Source organism: Zeus faber (assembly GCF_960531495.2).
Source record: "Zeus faber genome assembly, chromosome: 12".
In the NCBI taxonomy this organism is placed as follows: Eukaryota; Metazoa; Chordata; class Actinopteri; order Zeiformes; family Zeidae; genus Zeus; species Zeus faber.
The window spans coordinates 22758688-22775971 of record NC_137196.1 but is presented as its reverse complement, the minus strand read 5'-3'; the positions used below and the strand labels follow the sequence as shown (position 1 = coordinate 22775971).

The 17284-nt window shown below is 45.3% G+C and overlaps 1 protein-coding gene across 1 annotated transcript; it reads right to left on the bottom strand.

Annotated features, from left to right (window-relative positions):
* Window positions 1–7591: 7591 nt before the first annotated feature.
* LOC307237905 (angiopoietin-related protein 1-like) lies at window positions 7592–16341 on the bottom strand. The gene is made up of 5 exons (XM_080010705.1): window positions 16082–16341; window positions 12309–13154; window positions 10142–10335; window positions 8691–8961; window positions 7592–8114 (listed from the first exon to the last, which is right to left on the bottom strand). Exons 2-5 carry the CDS (start codon window positions 13108–13110, stop codon window positions 7927–7929), a joined length of 1455 nt encoding a protein of 484 aa, XP_079866831.1. The 5' UTR covers window positions 13111–13154; window positions 16082–16341; the 3' UTR covers window positions 7592–7926.
* Window positions 16342–17284: the final 943 nt, after the last annotated feature.

The window sequence follows — 17284 nt, the reverse complement described above, 5'->3', positions numbered from 1 at the left end:
CACAGCTGCAGGAAAGCCCCGAGCACCCCGCTGTGAAGCCACAGAAGACCCCCGGGCCCCCAGAGATGCCGGAAGCCCACGGAGCAACCTCCACGCCTGGCCCCGAGGAGCATAACCCAGTCCCCGGGAGCACGAGGAGACCCAGCACCCCAGGGGCGCACACATAAGACCAACCCCGAAGTGCAGGCACAAGACGCAGCCGCAGTCACAGAACCCGGGCCGCGGGCACCAGGCACGGGCCACAGGCCCGGGGCCAGGCCCCGCACCGACAGACTGACACTCCGCCCAAACCACCCACCCCGCCCATCCTGCAGGCGAGCCGGCGGGACCCCCATGCCCACCCACACCCCATGCAAGGGCGTGGCCCACCCCACCGCAGCCGACGAGTCGCCCCACCTGGCTGCCAGGCCCGAGCACCCATCCACGTGGCAGAGTGTGCTTAGCGCGGGGCACCCGGATGTTAGCCCCCATGGGCCCTCCACCACCTGGGGCACACGCCGCAGAGAAGCAAAGGCCGACATCTGCCCCCTGCACCCTGACCCACACCCACAACAGCAAGCAGCCCCCCAGGGGCCCCGGAAGGCACCCGGCTGCGCTCTCCGCAGCCCCGCCAGGTACACAGCACACCTTAAGCCACTAAGCGCAAACCGCCAGGACTCCAGCCCGGCCGCCCCCCGGCCAACCACGCCCTCACACCGACCCACCACCCCGGAAAATCCCAGTGCTCAATGGCAATTGCAGTTAAAATTGCGGGGTTTGGGGCTGCAAGTCCTTCAGGCAAGTCAAATCCAAATCACTCGCACCCCTCCTGCCCCGCAGACCCTGCTCTGGTGGAGTGTTGTTCGGAGTAGGATTGGTGGGAGTGTATGTGTTCAAAGCTAATATGAGTGGGATTAAAATTTTGGGACGAATGAGAAGCAGGCTGGGGCAGGAGCGTGACGGGCAAGATGGCAGCCGCCTGCCACATTCCCACCCATCTCGCAAGCCCTAAGCCTATTGTGTGGTGTATGTAGTGCTTATGAGTGTTGGCACTGGGAGAGATAGGCAAAGCGCAACCAGATCAACGCAGGGGCACAACAGGCCGGGGAGCGACCACGCGGACCCCCCCCAGAACCGACCGCACCCTAGCACGCCCACCTCCTATATCTGGAGGCACCCAACCTGCAGCGACCAGCCCTTTTGTTTTTCCAAATATTCTTTCGTTATCCGAGGTACGTTTTTATTCCAAATAAAAGTAGATGTGCACTATTTAATTTCTTAAAAAAAGATTTAGGAATAAAGACTGTGATTGCTTGAAATAGAAACAAAAATCTGGGCATGATAGTCATTTTTACAGAATTTATCCCACCAGCAAGCGACAAGGGCAGGGTTGACCATCTCTCCCTGTCTTGTTTGGCCTCATTAAACGCTGTTTGAACGTTATTGTCCAACAGCTCCTTGGACTTGCCAGTGACACAAACACCAAAATAAGTAAAGCTGTCTTTACTAACAGAGAAAGGAAAGTTCTGGAACGACATTTAACATGCTTTATCATTTATGGGGAATAGAACGCTTGTAGTTCAATTTAAATTTATCCTGACACCCACCCAACGCGACAAGTTATGCAATAGTCCTCCGCTTTGCACTCCAACTTGACTAGTGGCCTCTTAACATTATTGCCAGGGGTGCGGTGGCGATGAGGAATATCTGTGGGCTTGGGAACAAGACACCCTTGTCTTGTCTCACGGAAAAGAGGAAAATAAAATGTTTTATTTGTTCGTACTGGGGCTTGATCCACGAACAGAAGGTAGGGCCAAAGCAAAAGCTCTCGAGCGCAGGTAGTTGTATTCAATCCCGTCGAAGGCTTTTTGCGCATCCGAGGATTTTATGAGCTCCAGCTCGACATTGTCGGGTTGATAGATAACATTGAACACACGGCAAAGTCTGCTTGATTACGGTCCACCTCAATGAAACCGAGCACCCGTCTGATCTGGATGGGCGTCATCTTGTCAAGCCTACCAGCACCTGCCAGCACAGTAGTTTATATTGGTTTTCACAGAAATCTTTATGCATAAATGTAAATATACTTCAATTCTCAACTTTACATATCACTATTACTTTCTTTGTATACTTTTTTGCATTCTACTAACCAAAAGGCTATACAAAATATTTCTGCTGCTAGTAATAATATGAAATCAATAATATAAGCATTAACTTATTATTATTATTATTAATAATAATAATAATAATAATAACACTGTAAGCATTAACTTATTAATAATAATAATAATAATAATACTAATAATAATAAAAAAAAAAAGTACTATTCGAATTGTTATTACTATTTTTATAATAGTCATTATTATTCTAAATTAGAAATTAATATTGTGAAGACACAATCAATATTAGTGGCACAGGTTGTGACCACGGCCCCTCTCGGCTTCCGTGACTATTAATATACAAATATCATTTCGTTATCCCTTGTTCCTTGTGGTGGACAGTAACAGTAACAGCTCACTTGGTGTTTTTTTTTACCTTTTTATTCGAGAACGACCGTTTATCTACCTTTCTCATGACTGCTGCGGAGAAAGGCATTGACGTCAAAGATGGTCGTGTCAGTGTTTCTCACTGTTTTTGTTTTACGCCGCTGATAATAACGTGATGCAATAACAACATTACAACGCGAGGGGGAGATAGAGTGCGACATAAGTTTGTTTTCGCCGGAGACACATCCTGCAGCATTTATACCCAACAAACATGATCTACTTAAGACCCAACATCCTATATTCATTAAAAAAAAAGGATATATGGGCAGAATGTAGAGCAAAGGTTAATTTAGCTATTTATAACGTTATTTGACTTGCATAATATTCGATAAAACAACTGTGATGGGTTACAATTTTCTTGGCCATTGTATTAATTGTTCTTAAATCATCACATTTAAACGGAGGGAATGAGCTGATAACTTATCTAAAAGACTTGCTTTTCTCCCCCCCTCGTGCTATGGCTTCCATCGATATGGAAGCTATCACTTTACACGTCCTTTCCCCCCCCCCCACTTATACACATCATTAGGAAACTATCTCCAAGCTGACCACAGACAAATGACAACCACGGTGTAAATGTTTGTACAAGGGGCATTCTAAGTGTATGAGTAAGAAGGGTTGGGGTCTCAGATGTTCCATTGCTGTTGTGATTTATGATACTGAGGTCTCTGTGTCACCCGCTTTTATATGTTATTTACCAGCGTCATTTTGAAAGCGTTTATTGGTGACAAAAAAGCATATTTTCAACCCTGAATCCAGACTTCATAGTGACTTGACTCTCCATATTGATTTATACAACGGTTTATAGAGTTGAACCATTTCGGAGCTGCTATAATACCTTGATTTGGTTCAAGTGAAACAGAAAATCATGGTTCATCAAATATGTTTGTTTATAGGCCACATGGAAGTTTGTATGTCGCATACTGTGCTGTAGACACAAAACCACAACAACCACCATGAGATCATCCCCAACGTCACTGTCAAGAAGGCTTCGCCAGGTTATTAGAACCGTCTAAAAGGGTGAACATACTGGTACAAGTAGAAGCAAAACCGAGAGGCAAAACCTATTTGCACCCAAACGGTGAATTTGAATCATTAAAACTCAAACTCAACAACGGGGATGATAAAGCTGAGACTCCAGACTGTAGGGGAGAAAAAAAAAGGAAGAAAAGAAAAAGTTAGCCGTTATTGTGGCTTTTCTTCGTATGCGGTTGTTCTCTACATTAGGTCATCCTTCTCTTTGCAGTTCCAGCCCCAAATTGTTTTTCACCGTTTTTAAGTAGGGCGTAGAAACAGCTGAGTACTTCGGGCACTGGGTCCTTTGGCTCAATCTCCTCAATCAGCGAAACAGACATCTGGCCGCAGGCTCCAAACAGACCTCCGCGACTCCATGGCTGACTGTCCTACTGTAGTTTGTGTAGAAAAATGCTCTATGAAGGAGCAGAGCCTTGACACAGGCCGTCAAAGAAGGTTTTCCAGTCTACATAGTAATAATAAATCCACAGCCTTCTCAATGACCTTTGACTTGAGCAACTGACAGAGTGCCGCAATTTAACGTCTAACATTAGTCAACTGTTGACTAATGCCGACGGTGGGAGAACAGTGAAAATAAACGAAACGCTCTAATTTAAAATTTCCACAGACTACATATCTGTCAAATGGTTTAACTTGGACAGAGGGGGGGAAAAAAGAGTAACACACTTCCTCAGGCTAAACTAGTTCACTTGTTTGTTATTGCTGGTGATAGATTGTTTATTATTACTGGATCATATTCTTTGGTAAGATGTATTCCTCTGTGTAATTAATATAAATTTCATTAGTCCATGGCAATGCCTTCGGTGTTTAATATTAGAAAAAAATGTCCAGCATTCTTTTAGTTACTGTACACGCCAGTCTGCTTAAAAGAGTATGAGTATGTATGAGCCTTTCCAGATGCCATTAAATAATGATCAATCTACAACTTGTATCACTTGAGTAAAGTTTTGAAAGCAGGGCTTTTAGGGGAGTGAGGATGGAGTAAGAACATTGAGACCATCTCAGCAAAGATCCAAATTATTCACGGTGGCCATTTTGGATGATTTTCACATAGTGAATGTTTAATTACTGGTTGATACTAAAAAAAGAAAGAGTCCATTTCCACCGTGTTCGACAGCAGCTGCCCTTCAAGGAACACCATTGAGACCAGAGACCATTTTCTTTCTTCCAGGAATCTTCCGACCTCAGCGCCATTTTGGTTGTGAAACCTGCACCGAAGTTTCACCGACAAGACAAAGAGGACTTTCTCCCCCCAAAGCCTCCCAGAGGGACCACGCGGCAGTGGGGGCCTGGGGATCGCCCAGTGGTGGTCAGCTTGCCAGAGCCAAGGGTGTCACCTTTTCTGTTCCATCCTCTGAATGCGCTGGATTGACCAGGTGTGGGGCAAACACGGCGTCACCGGGCCTCCGTGACACCCTGCAGAGTGCACAGGTTTTCCGTTTTTGTTTTTTTTTCGGGGTGGGTAGAGACACTGAAAGGCTTCTTAAGTTACTGCTCCTGTGGCCTCCGTGGTGGAAAATATCAAATCCTTCTTGGGTGGGAATGTCTGTTTTTGCAAGAGAAAATACTCCAAAATAACAACAGTGTGCGTCTGATAAAGTGAGTTATGGCGGTTGGTAGTAGATGACAATATGGGATGTTTAATTAAATTGGTAATCCGTAAGATTATGTATTATTTATTATTTTTTTAGCTGGTACTTTATAAGAAACAGTCATTCAATGTATTTCCGTTATGCATGTGCTTCTCTATATGCTTTTGGTGGCGGGGTCAGCCTTTTCCCAGCAAGAATGGAAAAATTGGTGCAGGAAGTGAAAGGCAGCTGCGGTTAATTTAGTAAACCAACGTAGCTGGTCAGTAAACTGTCGATATGGATGAACATTTACAAAAATAAACAGCACCATCAGATGAAAAAAAAAAAAGATATATATATATATATATATATATATATATATATATATATATATATATATATTAAGAACCTAGAAAAAAATTGGTCTTTTGAAAAAAATAAAGTGACGAACAGCAAAGATGAGGGTAAACCCAAATGTTGGAAAAAAAGATTGCAATTCGGAATGGAATTCTGGGACTTCCAACCAACACGGGCAATCTTATGGATTTTCACTTGAAAGTACCATCATGCGCAAACACACAACACATCACATACATACTACAAAAGTCCAATAGGAATATTACAAAGAACTGCAAAGAATCTATGTCCGAACTTTAGGGGTGAACCTTGACCCCTTGGTTTTCTGTGGTGGGAAAGAGAACAAGGCTGCTCTTTGTGCTGCTTGACTCACCCAAATAATTAAAATATTGGAATTTATGGGGCACAACTACACAAGCTGCTGTCTAACCTCAACAATGACAGAAAATAAACTGTAAACAAATGGCGTACAATTCTTGTGATGCGACAGTAAAAACCTCCATGGCATTTGAAATGTCCTCTTATAAAACCCAACCTCTCTTGTTGAAACACATTGTAAGAGTCGCCCCAAATTACAGCCAAAACCGTTTTTGCTCACTTGTGTATAACTGTTTTGGAAGTCATGTAAAATGCTCAAACAGTCATCTGTTTCAGATTTTATATCCGTATTTTTAACATTATGTCCTTGTTTTAATTGGGTGTTTCAGCCATCCATAAACGCGTTCCTTCCATAAATGTTCAAAGTGTCCACTTGGGTTTTGACCGGTATCCCTGCGTTTTTTTATGCCTTTGTAAAAGTCCGTTAAAGAGCTGGGTGTGATGACCACGGCGGTCAATCAGGTCCGACGGTGCAATATGAGATTCTATTTTGGGGTCCGGGAGATGTTTGACTTTCATGTGTGCTCTGGAGGCAGTGGGGCTGCTGGGAGCAGACCAATCAGTCTCCCAGTGCCTCCAGTCGCCCTCTGCTCGGGGGATGGCTTTCCCCCCATGCAGCGGGATGGAGCCTTCCTTCCCCACCGGTGATTACAGACTACAGGGAGCCGTGACTTTTTTTTTTTTTTTTCAACAAGCGATATTCAAAAACATACGTCTCAGGCACTTTGTGTGGAAAGAATGTAAATTTCTCTGTATTTAAAGGGAAGAGGGAGGGCAAAAAAACTTGGAAATTTGGAAAGGTTCCATCGCAGTTCACCCCTCCTCCTGCTCTCCACTCTTTCCTTTCACTTCCCCCCCCTCTCCCGCGCTCCCTTCCCTCAGCCCCCCCTTCTCTCTCTCCCCCTCTCTCCCTCTCTCTCTCCATCCTGTCTGGCTTTCAGCAATGTGTTTCTCGTTGTCTGTCCCAAAAGCCTCTAAGTCTCAACCTGCTTGGTTGGCATATTTTTGGTGCTCCAAAACCACTCAAAACAAAACGTCATTGCATATTTTCCCCCCCCTTCAACAATATGTGTTTTGCCCAGTCTAATATTCAAATTTAGTCATTAGCAAAATGAGAAAGACATATAAAAGTAATTTACATCCCTTGAGCTTGGGCAAGCACACTCTGAGAACGTTGTCATAAATAGAGCAACAGTGGAAAAAAAAAGAGCTCAGTTTTTTTAAAGGATCATTTAGCTGCTTCCTTTGGGATTCCTGCTCCATTTCACTGTTATGATATTTAATCGTACACATAAATTATCAAATGTCTACACCATATACAGCAAATAAGGTCATCGTAAAAGAAGGAAGAGGACGTAAATTAGAAGCTTTTTTTTGTTAAATCAATAGAGCAGACTTGTACATAAACCATATGTGGATTAATTTCATCCTCCAACTCATTAAGTGGTTGGTCTGCAAATTGTAGGCTCTATTAGTAAGTGGTGATGAATACAGAATCATATAACTCTAAAAACATACTAGCAAGGACTCATGAGTCAATCATGAATGAAATAGTCCTCCACCTCCAGGAAAGAGTGATTTTTTTTTTTTTTGTAACACTCCTTTGTCTCCTTCAGGCAGCTAGAGGGTAAATTATGTTGCCATTTCATAAAGATTTGAGAATGGCCGGGAGAGCTATTTTCAACCCCCCCTTTTTGACCCTCATGGATAAAAAAACACACAAGGTGGTTAAAGAAGCTATATGGCTTTTTTTAAATAGACATGTAGACATAACCTTTTTGTCTCCTGATCCATTGCAATGTACAACACGCAATGTTTAAACAGAGTCCGCCTGTTTCAGGAGGAATTTGCAATCGTTGCTGAGGTTAGGTTATCTCCATAAGTGAAGCTGAAACCCTGGCTTGCAGAGCAGGCCTCCGTCCAGCATTTTGCTGGGAACATCAAATATGTCCATCTACTCAAGCATATAATATCAACATACAGTCCTTATTTATGATGTGGGTCTGCTCGCCCTCCTCCTCCACAGCTACCTCTGCACCGCATGCTTGCAGCCGTTTTTCTCAGTCTATGGGCCTGATCATCATGCGGACGGTCTTCATGGAGTAGAATCCTCCGCCGTAGTCAGCCCAGAAGATCCCGTCCTGGAACTTACTCCGGTAGACGCCTCCGTTGTACCAGACACCGTTCAGGTTAGCCTGGCCACAGGTGTTGTACCACCATCCTCCTTTGTGGAAGTGGGCACAGTTACCTGTGTGGGCAGTAGGAGTTATTTATTATTAACTACTACATATACATAGCACTGTGGAATACACAATTCCGGTTTGTCAATAGCGGATATCAGATGTCAGTTATTTCTCAATAATGACCGTTGTCATGGGCAATCACTTGTCACTTGCCCGGATTCATGTCCCTCCTTTCATGCAGTGTTAGCTACGTTGTTGTGGACTGTTGGCATACTAGTTATTAAATCATTTAAAATCAATATTTCATCAATATATATTATTTAATTTAGTACAGCTAATAAGCGAGATAATGACCAGCCAGCCAGTCATTCTCGCAAAACAACCCACTTCAGAGTGATCAAAGACCTGATCACCCTGCTGGGGGTTTATTTGGCGATAACGACCGGCTGGCTTTACATTATCCCTTATTTAATTCACTTATTTAGAAGTTTGTGAATTATTCATTGGAAAATGTCCAAAAGAGCTATAAACAGCAGTAGAATAGTTGTCTTTAACACAAATGAATTGTTGTGAACTCAATGGAAAACGCAAACTCGGGCAAAGGCAATGGCGCAGCCACCGCCTGGAACAGTCTGGCTTACCTGTGAACCCGTCCTTGTCCCGGTCCAGGGTAGTGAACTGCTTGCCGTTGTGGCTGCTGAGCGAGTCCCCTGCGTTGCCCTGGTAGATGCCCAGACGCAGGCGGTAGCCCTCGCTCTCGGGCTCCAGGTGGAAGCTGCTGTACTGGGCGTAGACCTTCTTCCCCATCCAGTCCTCCAACTCCACCAGCAGCTTGTAGTCGCCCTGCCGCCCCAGCTTGTAGATGCCCTCCAGGCCGAGCCAGTACTCCCCGTCTATGTTACCGAAGCCGCTCTGAGTCACAGGAAGATTACAGGAGGGCGAGCATGAAGATTACAGAAAATAATGCTCATTTGTTTGGTTCTGTGGTATTTTGTGGAATCGGGGAGCAGCATTGTTTAGGAACATAAAACCGACTCTTAGGAGTACGGGGGCGGTATATCGGTACATACATTTCTGATGCCTGTCGCCCGATGGTATTCGAGACAAATTACAGAGTTGATTTTCAAACAGAAACTCCGTGGCATGTGAATGCTGATCGGGCTTTCTTCCTTTTTTTTTTATTTTTTTTTTTCAAATACTTCAGAAAGTTATGCAGGAGAATTTATACTGGAAAAACGGCACGAATCCAGGAAATGGCCTGCAATTGTTCATCTTTCAAACTTGCAACGAGCTCTTGGATCATGGCTAATAATGATACTGGCCTGTGCTCTTGTGTTGAATAACCACAACCAATCTGCGCCTGGCTGCGTGCCTGTAGCACACTTCACTCGTTGGAGATGGTTGTGGTTTGTGATGTGGATTAACTGGTCGAGCCAGGGGATGATGAATGATGTGGGGTTTCTGTCAGGGGGCCTCCTCGCTAGCGATGTGTGTGTGTGTATGGCGGCTTCGTGGGAGCACGGAGAGGCAAATCAATGTTGAAGAGAGTAATTTCGCTTCCAGTAGAATATGCACAAGGCTGGCCAGGCTGAATGGAACACTGAATCATTGCGTCTGCCAGCAGTGATACACTCCATCTCGTCCTTACAAAAAAACAACCTTTGATGAGTGGGCCTGTATCATATGCTTTAGTAAGCTAACCAGTCAGCTATAGTCAGCCATCCATCCAGGAAGTCAGTGTCGTAGTAGCGGTTTTGGAGAGAAACCGGCGCAGATTGAGTTGTGGAACATACCTTCCGACAGAGCCGTCTAATGTTTCATAATGGGAATCGCAAACCAAATGGCGTCAGACCAATGATGCTGCTGACATCGGCGCTTTATTCTACAGTAAGTGGAGCAACACAATGATTCTGGCCTTGGGAAATTGTTCTTGAATACACCAGATGGCGTTTTCTGGTCATATAATAACACCGCTGTTGTCTTTGGGTGAACCGTGTGTTTTTAAGGGTGTTTCAGGAAACTCGAGAGAAACAGCTCTGGAAGGGGAGAGAGGGAGAGAGAGAGAGAGAGATCGACGCGTAACTGTCATCACCTTGTAACTATCCCAGTTCCTGAAGAAGTTCACTGATCCATCTCTCCTGCTCTGGATGACAGTCCAGCCCCCGTTGTCCATGCCCTGTTCGCACCACACCTGCATGGGCCTCTCCGCCTCATCCGGCTTGATGAGGTACATGCCGCTGTCGCCGTGGCCGGCCTCTTGCGCGTCGAGGCAGTCCCGGTACGGCCCTGGAGGCAGGAGCGGTCAGGGAGGTAGACGGGTATTTAGACAAGGATCGCAGTCGTGCCAGCACAATGTCCGGTAAAATGCTTGAGGCGCGCTCAAGTGACGCTGTGCACAATAAGAGAAGGAAGAAGCAAAATCAAGAAAGTAACAACAAACAATCGAGATGCACGCTTTGCAATTTTTTATTTTTCTTTGTCCCCAAGTTTCCTGTTTTTCGAAAAGGCGATCTAACATATTTATTTAAGGCTTGAATGGTCGCAAACTGTGGGTTTTATCTGGTTTTTCTGGGTTCTCTTTGGCACATCGGCGAATCAGCTGTTTTAGCTACATCCACGGTAACGTACGAGACTAGAAACAGGAAGTTGGGCCGATTCATTTCAACCCCCAAGAGTGACAGATGCTTTGGATGCGCTGTGGTAAAATAACATAGCTCTAAATAAAATGTGATTTCACTGTTGTTCAAAACATACATCAATAATACAATATATAACGTGACTCAGATTTAACATGTTTGTTTTTAAGGCTTAAACATTCGCCTCGTTGGACTGCATCAGCACAGTAAGAAGCTGCAGTAGAGTGGTAAGTTTCTCAATATAAAGCTTTCAGCGAGGTCGTGCTACGAACAGATATAAATGATGGGAACTCTCATTTTAATGAGAACGGGGTAAATTCAAACCAGTGTTGAATTAATCTCTTTTACTCTTACATTCGTGTCTATGCTTCTCGACACATGGTTTAAGACCAGAACTGAGTGCTATGCCAAGCATTATTAGCTCATTCACCAGAAGTCTTTTTTCATTAAACCCGACCTTGGAATCGATGGGCAGTGACTTGTTGATTATTTTCCTAGAAACAACCACCGGATGAAACTAGGGGAAGGAATTACATCAATACATTAAAGGATGCCTTATTTGTCTTTTTGCTAATTAAATAAATCTACATATAAGTCTAAATATAAACACAAATCTACTGTAAATCTAGTTAACCTATTGTAGACGGCGGTCTACGTCTGTCCTATTGTCAAGGTAATGCTTATTAAAAGATTTTTAAATAACAAGCAGATGTGGAACAGCGAGCTTATTTTGTGGGGGAATAATCCCCACCCATCTCATGGTAAAGCGGCAGTCCGCCCACCCCATGGTTATGAGGTAAGCCAGAAGTGGTTCTACTTTGTGGCTTTGCATGAGCATACCATGCCATGCAGCCTAGGCTTTGTCTATGTCTATCATGCAATGGAACAGTCTTGGAGAGGATTTATTTTCAGGCGCAGCTGTCTCGGAACCCTACGCACTTTATTATTTTTGGGCCCGAACAATCTAATGTGTCAAGAATTTCAGTTGATGAGTAAAATTGCACCGGTTAGGAATATTTTTCTGTAAACCTCTCCCCTTTTCTTTGCAGTCCCCCCACCTTAATTCAGACATTACAACATTTTTGTTTCCACCGTGGTCTGTGTTTTCTCTGGTGAACACCAAATTGAGCTCCAGCTGAATATGCAGATCTTTAACCTTTTGAAAATTAGGTCCAGGTCCACCTGCTGTTTATTCAAAGCAGTGGGTTATTTTTGTGGGCTCTTTTATGGGCTTGCTGTTATTTTGTCATGTATTAATAAGTCAGTTGTTAACTATTTAATGAGTACAGTTTCCAATCCCTCTGGCATCTCTTTCCTCCTGTCGTTGGCAGGCGGGGTGTGCAACAGAGGACTGGTATGCCACTGCATCCAAGACAGAGTTCATTTGCAAGTGGAGTTCCAATTCTCTACCCACAGTATGATGCCTGTCATTAATATTCATCATAAACCACATACAATAACCCAAGCCTTGTTCCCTGTTCAGTGCCATGTGCACATTGGCCTAAAAATAAAAACTGCAGCAGCCCTTATACCATTCCATTCACACAGTCAAGCTAAAGCCACTCCCTTACTCCGTCACCCTTTCGCTCCTTTTCCACTGTCTAACATCACCCACTCACTCACCTTCAGCGCTGAAGTTTCCAAGCGGCGGTTTTTGGACTTCCAGGGTGGTGTCAGTGGGAGACGGCCCGGAGCGGGATCCCCTTTCGCGGGGTATTTCTCTTGCGTTGTCTCTCTGTATCTCATTAGTGAAACGGGGCACATTGACAGGAATGTTCTCAGGGACCACCTGCACTAGCGGGGGTCCCAGAGGCAGCTGCTCGCGCCTTCGCCCGTACACCTGCATGCAGCGCTCCTCCAGAGCACCGATCAGCACCGACTGGTTGTTCACCACTGCGGACAGGGCCGAGTACCGCACCTCCAGCTCCCGGTAGCGCGAAGCCAGACGCAGCGACTCGGCGGTGGCGTTCAGGATCCGCGTCTCCAGCTGGGCGAGCTCCAGGGAGTTATCCCTCTTCCTGATGATCTCGTGCAGCAGCTGCATGTAGAGCTGGGTCACCCTGGAGTTCATGTTCCGGCTCTCCTTCCTCAGCAGCTTCATCTCGTTCACCATGTTGCCGTCCACGTCCACCACCAGCTTCAGCGTCTCCATCTCCCTGCGCTGCTTGGACAGCAGGTCGCGGACCGCCCCCACGTCCAGGCGCGTGACGCGGTCCTTGTCGGTGGCGTAGCCCCGGGCGGCGCAGATGGGGCCCGTGATTTTCTGCTCGGGAACCAGGAAGGTGTAGGAGCACTTCTTAGCCTCTCCGCTGTCATCTGGAGCCCGTCGTATCCTCGCCAGGAGGGGGTGCTTGCTGAGGCCCTCGCTGCTGCTCCAAAGAGACAGTCCAAACAGCATGAGTAGGCCCCATGCTCCAGGTCCCATAGTTCCTCCTCTTTTTTTTTTTTTTTTTTTTACGAACAAACCAGCTGTTTACAATGCAGACAGACAAGACGGTTTCAGAATTCATTATTTTGATCGATAGACAGACAGACAGACAGACAGACAGACAGACAGACAGACAGACACTGTTTTTTTTTGGTTTCCGCTATTTAAACAGTCCTTTCCTGTTGGCATTCTGATTGTCAATTTAATCATGCTTTCCTTTCTTCTCTAATCCACTGGGATCAAATTACTGCCGCACGCACAAAACCCAAACACAAAGATTGGGTTTTGAAACGAGCAGAAAGAAGATGACATCCAGTCCCGTCCCCAAATAGACTAATCTTCCCTGTGTAATGGAAGTCAGATAGCAGAATATACCAGACAGCACATCATTCTTGTGGACAGCAGTGTCCTTGGCAAGTTGTGCCTCGGCGGAGTGGAGCGGGACAACCCTACTCGGAGCTGTTATCGCCATCCATATTTAAGTCCCAGGTCATTCCCTCTTGGGTGTTCTCCCATTCTACCCTAAACCGCGACTATATCAGGTGTCGGGTGGATGTGCACGCTGAGATCTGTTTTTCCTATTTTGCAGGAACCACCCCCACCCCCCCTCCTGCTTTGAACCTCGTCAGGCCCCTGAACCTTTTAGAATACCTTTGACCATGGACGTCAAGGACCGTGAATTTTACTCAAAGGATGAAGCCAGAAAATAAAACCTTTTGCAGAAAAACGCAACGCGTTTGTAGCGGTCTTGACGGATTTACAGGCCATTATGCAAGACTATACAGTAAATCTCAAGGGTGAAGACCAAGGTTTGGGACGCGCAGGGATGAAAATCCTGTTGACCTTCTCATCTGAATCTGGCTGAGATAGACAAAAAGCAAATTTTCCTGGAAACCGGAGTGCATTTTTTTTGCCTGGTTTATCTATGGATACTTGAATTAAAGTAGCGATGATCGGATCTGATATGCTAGAGAGGTAATGGGAAAGTCAGAAGCCCCCTGAGTTATGAGTAATGTTTTCTGGATTCTATTTTTGGAGGGGAGGCTTATGTTTTGATCTTATCAAATTTGACAGCGCAGCGAACAGAGCAGGGGCGGCCGACGTTCTAAAATGTCTGCTGAGCGAGAGATTGTTCCTTCACATTCAATAGCCGGAATTGGCTCTGGGAAGCGGAGCTAATGGAAGGCCAAACCTAGACTGCCACTGGCACTCAGGCAATCCTCCGCGAGAAGCCAATCTGCTGAGAGTGCAAGGTTAAATTAGCGGCGTCCAACACTTCTGACCGTCAGAGCCTCTTCACGTGAAGGCTCATCAAAACAAATCCTCCGAGGACTTAAACGGATGCCAAGGAAGCGGGACAAAATGTCAAAAAGTGACATGCAGCAGGGGTGGTTGAGTCATTTCTGTGGTCGCCTCTCGGTGCTTAGCTGCACCAGAGTCCCGACCGCAGTTACAGTAATGGTAAAGATTCAAAAGCATTATCTGAGCCCAAACTGCTGTTGTAGCATAATACTTGTCTTTTATCACTGTCAAAGTAGGAAAAACATGCTTGTCTCAAGGAAAATAGGGAAAATGTTATTTTAATGCTTTTGTGAAGCATAATTTTTTGACTTTATGGAAACTTGTCCTGGCCTCGATTCATTTGTTGAACTTCTCTTATTTTAAAAAGAAATGGAAACACAAAATTAAATATGTCATAAGAGCTGCAAAACAAAAAATTGGGTCTTTTATAGTCCCTGACAGACGGATGAACGGTTTGGAGAGTTTTATCTCGGATTATAAACTATTGAAGGTATAATGATGGGGGGAAATGAAAGTGAAAGTGTAAAAAAAAAAGTGAAGTTGAAGTGAAAGAAAATGGGCCATGTGTCCCGGCTCAAACAGCTCGGCAGCATCAGCGGGATATTATTACCCCGAGCTCCGTTTTCCCTTTCTTTCCATAATCACAGTTCATCACCCTCAATAACTGGGCCGGAGAGATTGGCTCGTCTGCGCGGCTCCAAATATACAAAATATGAATCTCACAGCCGCCGGCCCGACAATCCACTGACAGTGTTTATGCAGAGGCTCGGTATGCTTCGCAGCCATGGCTGTGAATCTCATCAGGATGTCTCTCTGCTGGGTCAGGCTCTCTTGTTAACACCCGCTGTCTCTTCATCAGGACTGCCACAGCAGCTATCCGCCCCGCCACCCCCCCCGCTTTTCGTTTGTGGACTTATTGAAACAATATCCCCCCTATCGTCCCCCAGAACCAGACCCGCGACGACTTATTTGTATTAATGAAAGCGTTAGCAACTAGACAGGTCAAACTTTGCGGTGGCTGGGCGCCTCAGCCCAGAGGAACATGAGAACAGCGCCAGTTGGCCCCGGCAGTTGTGGTCGGGGCCAACGGGGTGTAAATGGCAAGGGGGGCAATTAAACATTTAATTTAGCCTTTCAAAAGAGGAGAAAAGAATCTTAACCTTTTGTTCTCCACTTTCCCCTGGACTCGACTTACACATAGGAGCTCCGACAACGTCTCATTTATCCGGTGTGCTAGCTGTTTTCCTTGGCTGACGTTAAATAGGACGGAGCCAATGAAACCATAAACTATTCTCATGGAGCCACTGTTCTGATCCGTCTGCTAAATGGACGATATAATCCTGGAGGCGATGCCATGTTTAATATTTACAAGACAAATATTATCAAACAGCTAAGAAAATAAAAACATTTACAATGGGGAGGGGGGAGGGCGGTAGGAGCTAGTGGATGTTATTAAAAACATTCAAAATAAAATACAACTTTCCCGTTTAACTTCATATATAATTTCAAGAAAGCTCGGGAAAAGGATATTACACTTTTCAACCATTACCTATAACTAACATTTTCAACTTCTTTGATTTGTATGATTACACACACAAAAAACCCCACAATTCATGACATGGACTATTGTAGACAGATAAATGAACGTAAATTGAAAATGAAATACCTGTGACAGTAGCTCTGCACCGCCTGTACCGGTTATTCTTGTGATCCCAAGGGTTTAAACGGGGCCCCCGGCTGTTAGATCTTAACTGTGTTCACTGTGGATGTGCACCCTTTCCATTCTCCCTGTCTCACTTTCTGTCCCCCTCTCAGTCTCTCTCTCTCTCTCTCTCTCTCTCTCTCTCTCTCTCTCTCTCTCTCTCTCTCTCTCTCTCTCTCTCTGTCTCTGTCTGTGGTGCCACTGGGAGTGAGGTCCACCATGCAGCTATGGCAGGAGCAAATTTGGTCAACTCAGAGAATTGTTGAGGGTGGTCCATGCAGGATTGAGCAAGCGGTGGGAGGGGGCGAGCTGTGTATTTTCCTCCAAGGTCTGGGAGAGGGATTGCCCTGCCTACCTTCTCTGGTGTCATGTGCAGTTTCATAAAAAAAACAAAAAAAACCCAAGAAACAATAAGACTCCTCCCAATATAAGGTTTCAATAAAAACGGGAGGAGGGGCTGGAGTAATTCCCTGATAAAAATGGTATCATAACGGTGACATATTCAGAAAAAAATCTGTAATTCGCACTCATGGATTAATTCTCAAATATTTCTAGGTTGCATTCTGAGCTAGTTTTTACACACACCCGCTCTCTCTCTCTCTCTCTTCTCTCTCTCTCTCTCTCTCTCTCTCTCTCTCTCTCTCTCTCAAGATCAGACAGACAGTCCTCCTCCTCATCCTCATCATGCGGAACTATTCTCATCTCCCAAATCTCACTCACAAACCTGTTTCCTATCAACCCTGATCTAATGAATGGGCGATTTTGGCAATGCAGTAGCTCAAGCAGCATCACACGAGTGTTGTTTTTTAATGGTGGAGTGTTTTTTTGGGCCGGCTTCACGTGGATGCGTGTGTGTGAGTCTCTCGAGGCTGTCCCGGAGCCGCTGGCAGCTGTGTTTATTTGCTTATAAGGACAATGATGCTGAGTTCTTTGCAGGCAAAACAGATGATTTCCAGCTAAATGTTTTCGATTAGAGGAAGCCCGGGCCCTCGATCATTTTGGATTCTCTGTGGCGAAATAATCCTGTGGGTGGGAGAACACTTTTGGTGTTCCGATCTGAAGACGGGACTGAGCGCGTTTTCAGCGCGGGCATCCATGCATGTGCGTACGTTCTTTTGTGTGTGTGTGTGTGTGTGTGTGTGTGTTTGCGTGTGTGTGTGTGTGTGT

Excerpts from the sequence above, each read along its gene's own strand:
- LOC307237905 (XM_080010705.1), bottom strand. The coding sequence starts at position 13,110 with ATGGGACCTGGAGCATGGGGCCTACTCATGCTGTTTGGACTGTCTCTT. Across the intron at positions 10,336-12,308 it reads TGGAAACTTCAGCGCTGAAG|GGCCGTACCGGGACTGCCTC; the intron begins GTGAGTGAGTGG and ends TCCTGCCTCCAG. Across the intron at positions 8,962-10,141 it reads GGAACTGGGATAGTTACAAG|AGCGGCTTCGGTAACATAGA; the intron begins GTGATGACAGTT and ends CCTGTGACTCAG.